The sequence below is a fragment of the Galeopterus variegatus genome, unplaced genomic scaffold, assembly GCF_000696425.1.
Source record: "Galeopterus variegatus unplaced genomic scaffold, G_variegatus-3.0.2 Scaffold2023, whole genome shotgun sequence".
In the NCBI taxonomy this organism is placed as follows: Eukaryota; Metazoa; Chordata; class Mammalia; order Dermoptera; family Cynocephalidae; genus Galeopterus; species Galeopterus variegatus.
In genome coordinates, this window is record NW_007728134.1 from 139,784 (window position 1) to 144,221 (window position 4,438).

General features: G+C 42.1%; 1 protein-coding gene across 1 annotated transcript in view; it reads left to right on the forward strand.

Moving 5' to 3' along the window:
- MRAP2 (melanocortin 2 receptor accessory protein 2) overlaps positions 1 to 4,115 on the forward strand; it is a 25,109-nt gene extending 20,994 nt beyond the window's left edge. Inside the window, exon 2 of the mRNA XM_008580113.1 lies at positions 2,489 to 4,115. Within this exon, the coding sequence (XP_008578335.1) occupies positions 2,489 to 2,907 (419 nt within the window). The 3' untranslated portion in view covers positions 2,908 to 4,115. The remainder of the gene's footprint in view (positions 1 to 2,488) is intronic.
- Positions 4,116 to 4,438: the final 323 nt, after the last annotated feature.

Genomic DNA, 4,438 nt, shown 5'->3' on the forward strand with positions numbered 1-4,438 from the left:
ACGGAAAAAAGACAAAACAAAAAAAAAAAAAAAAAAAAAAAAAAAAAAAAGAAAAAGAACAGCTATTGTTACATTAAACAACATGGATGAATCTCAAAACATGCTGAACACAATCCAGGCACAAAAACCTGTATGTTGTGTGATTCCACTTATACGAATTTCAAAAACATGCTGAATTAATCTGTGGATATAGAAATCAAAACAGATGGCCCTTAGGAAGTGGCAATTAACTGGAAGTTCAAGAACAGGCAAAAGTAATCATGTGAATAGAAATCAGAGCAGTATTGCCTAAAGGGGATGGAAATTAAGTAGAAGAAAACTTTCTAGAGTAAATGATCTACATTAAGGTGGTGGTTACATAGGTGTATACATTAAAAAAATTCATTGAATTTTATACTTAAGATCTGTGCATTTCATGGTATGTAAATTTTACCCAGTGATGGGATGAATAATAACTAAATTGAAGGAAGTGGGGTCTATTATCACAGTTTGTCACATATAGGTCCTTTAGTTTATCAGTCAAGGAAAGAAAAGAAAAAGGACAGTGTATGAGTATTTAGTGTTTACTGAACTGTAGGAGCACAAAGATGAACTGGTTGCTGTTCTCAGGAGGGAACACTGCACTGTGGTCACAACAAGAGATCCTGGGGAAGAGGCTAGAGGGGAGCTGGGTGGCCCTGGGAGCCCCAATTTAGTCTCAGGGGGAAGGGGTAGTGAAGGCATCTCAGAGGGGCTTTAATGTCCATCGCCCTGGCGCTGCCCTGGGAAGGACAAAACTTTCTTAGTCTCCTGTGCCTTAGTTTTCCAGCAAGGGTGGTTAATAGACTCAGTTCTTAATTCTAAGGGACCGTAGTTGTGTTATGGAAGAGCCGCTGTGTGCAGCTGGGTTTCTGGGACTGCTGCCACACTCTGCGGGTGCCCTAGGCAGGTAGAAAAGCCATTTCTCAGAGCTCCTTAGACTTGGAATCGGGGAATGGTGTGGGTCCTGGCAATCATAACTATGGCTTTTCCAAACGCTTTAAGCCCCTCTTTTCCCTAGGTGACATTTTAACATATTAGGTCACAGGTTACTGAGCTACTCATCCCTTTTCTCAAACATTTTAAACCTAAGTGATGTGACAGTTGGGGAAAAAGTCATTTACTGAAAGACAAAGAAGACCACTTAAATTTGCATTAGAGCACAAATCTTCAGAGTCTCTCTCTAACGTGATTTTCCTCACAATTCTGAATGCATGATGTAGTGAATATTGTACTCTTGTATAAACCCTTTATCTTCACAACACATTAGTGGGCAATGAAATTTGTTAAGCAGGCTTATTACTAAAAGGAAAAATTCAGGCTTTGGAGAGGAATTTCTTGCCTGATGTCACCTAGGTAATCATGCTAAGAGATAGATCTGATACCAAAGTCCCTCAGCTGGCTGGATTATAAAGCTTCTAGGATTGCTGACCTCTGAAATTCAGGTGATTTTGGATAATTTAGAGGTTAGTGATAGATGATCAGATTTTCCAGACCTGCAAATTGAATCTGTGCTTTCCTGCCCCGTAAGTGCTTTGTCCTAGTGTTGGGATGGGAAGGAAGAGATTTAAGAACTGGAATCACTGAGAATGTTACACATTTGTTGAACAGACTCTAGAGCCTGATTTTGGTCAGATTGTGTCCCAGATTTTAGAATGTGTTCAGACATGAAGGATTCACTACCTGTGGTATCAGGTTTTCAACTCACCTGTGCTTCTCTTTCATGCACTTGTGGGACTGATTGAGGGTTATTTTATGCATTCATTCATTACTCATTTATTACCATTGAATTGCTAATTTGTTCTACACTAAATGAAACAAGGAATTGGGATCCCCAGTTGTATCACTAACGGGTTGTGTGACACAGGCAAATTGACTGCTCCTTACCTCAGTTTATACAGTTGTAACATGGGTATAGCAATTCTTGCCCCAAGTGACTGCAGTGGCATATTTGAGGATTGAGATAAATGTATATTGCAATGTTTTGACAAATATTAAATGCACCCCTATGAGAGAGTATTGTTGTTGTGCGGGCCAGCATGAGTTAGGCCAGTGGTTCTAAACTTCAGTATGAGTAATGATCCTTGGGGAGTCTATGAAAATACAGATTACTGAGCCTACTTTCAGAGATCTGAGGTCTGTGATGTAGGAATCTGCATTTTAAGAAGCACTTCAGGCAATTCTGATGCAGATGATCTAAGGACCCCACTGAGAAACACTGGCATATGTGCAGAATATTGGGGACTCCTCAGGAAGGCTTCTGTTCTCAGGGTGATCCAGGGCCCTCATCTAGAGCCGTTTGCCAAAGGTTAATTTGTACATGTTCAGAAGTGATGCCTTTCATTTCTGATGTTTGTCTGCATGCCCTTAAAGGGACTAACACTCAGTAGGTGCTTAGTAGAAACATGCTGGCCTCCCCTACATGCAGAAAACCATGATTCTGCAGGTGAATAGGCTGGAGGGTAAGCAGTCTTGTCTTTTCCTTTTCTTTACAGCAATGCAGAGTCTTCAGAGAAGAGGTTCAGAATGAACAGCTTTGTGTCAGACTTTGGAAGACCTCTGGAGCCAGATAAGGTGTTTTCTTGCCAGGCCAACGAGGAGTCCAGGTCTGTTTTTCACTGCTACATCAGTGAAGTGGAACACTTGGACAGGGCCAAAGCTTGTCACCAGATCACAGCCATCGACAGCGATGTCCAACTCCAGGAAGCCATCAGAAGCTGCAGGCGGCCAGAGGAGGAGCTGAACAGGCTCATGGAGTTTGACATCCCCAACTTCGTGAACACAGACCAGAAGTCCTCCTTTGGGGAGGATGATCTTCTGATTTCTGAACCACCTATTGTTCTAGAAAACAAGCCAGTTTCCCAGACCTTGCACAAAGACCTGGATTGAAAAACATGCTCTGTAAAGTGTCTTCCTGAAGATGTGGGTTCTGTCTTTGTATGGCAAGATATTTTCATTCACCAAGATTGCATGTGTGTGTGCACGCATGTGCGCATGTGAGAGAGAGAGAGAGAGGGAGAGACAGAGAGAAGAGAAGACAGCTGAGTAACAAGAAAGCTGATTAAGCTGGGGGCTTTTTGTTTGTTTTTGCCTTTAAATGCATTTGGGGTGTTTTTTGTATTAAAGTATTTACATTATCTCATATTCCTTCTTGTTGAAAAATTTGGCCAAATCCTCACTGTCAATATTCTTGAATGAGGGTTAGCATCCTGCGCTCTAATCTGACCCTGACACTACCAGGCTCTACCATTAGCGAGATGCTTTACCTCTCTGGGTTGCCACATTTTTAACTTTAAGGTGAGGTATCTGCAGTTGATGATCCATCCCAGCTGTGATATTTTGACTTTTTAATATTTAAAATATGACTTTGCATCCAGAGGAGGCAGGGATATGCATAAAGCAGTATGAACTAGGGCACTGCCGCCTATCTCTGTAAGATTCCCAGAATTTCTGTACCTTCCACTGAACCCTTAATTGAGCCCAGCTTTAGTCAGGGGGTCCAAGCGTCTACCAAAATGTCAGGAGACTGACTTTACACAGTTACTGGGGCCAACATTTCTGCTAGGTTGTGCTGAAACAGCTCTTCTGAGGACCTCCAGCCACCTGTGCCATGGGATTCCTGGGAACGGGCCTGTCCTCAGAATGAGTACCAATCTATGGTATATCACATGACACTCCTGTCTCCAAGAAACGTAGGGAAGGTTGTCAGCTGAGTGAGGGGAGATGCTTCTGTGTGTCTCTGTGTTGGTGTATCTTTGCTGTGCCATCGGCTACAGAACAAGAAAAATACTATTTCCAGGGTGTCTGTTTACTTGGCGAATGTGTACGTGATGGTCATTGGCTTTGAACTGAGATGGTCAGTGGGTTGTAAATACCCCCACTAACAGGTATTCAGGATGGCTGGATTATGCTGCCATGTGGGCAACACAGTTGATTTCATGAAGGAGTCAAGGCTGCGTGCTGGGGTGGGACACACCTGGTTCTGCCCCCACAGTCACTGCATGCATGGCCGGCTGCCAATCGCTGGGCAGCATTTCCGCTATGAATTTGTTCACTACCTGTTTTGCTTAAGCTACAAAATAAATGCATTTGACTACCCAAGAAATTTTTCTGGTTCTTTGTTTTCACACATCCAATTTTTCATTTCCTTAAAAATTATACCATGTCTATAATGCCTCCTAACTTCCTGAAGTGGGCAGTGCTGACTCTGTCATCTCTGGGACTCTAGCGATTGACCTGAGTCTGCATGAGATTTTACTTAGGAATTATTTCACCAAAAGAAATCCCTTTCCTGTAATGTCTTTTAAGGAAAATATTATTCTTTAGATCCTAACACTAAACAGTAGAACAAAGCAGAGAATATTTCTTGTAATTAAAGCTACTTTAACACATTCTTGCAAGTAGATATTTGCTATTTTCG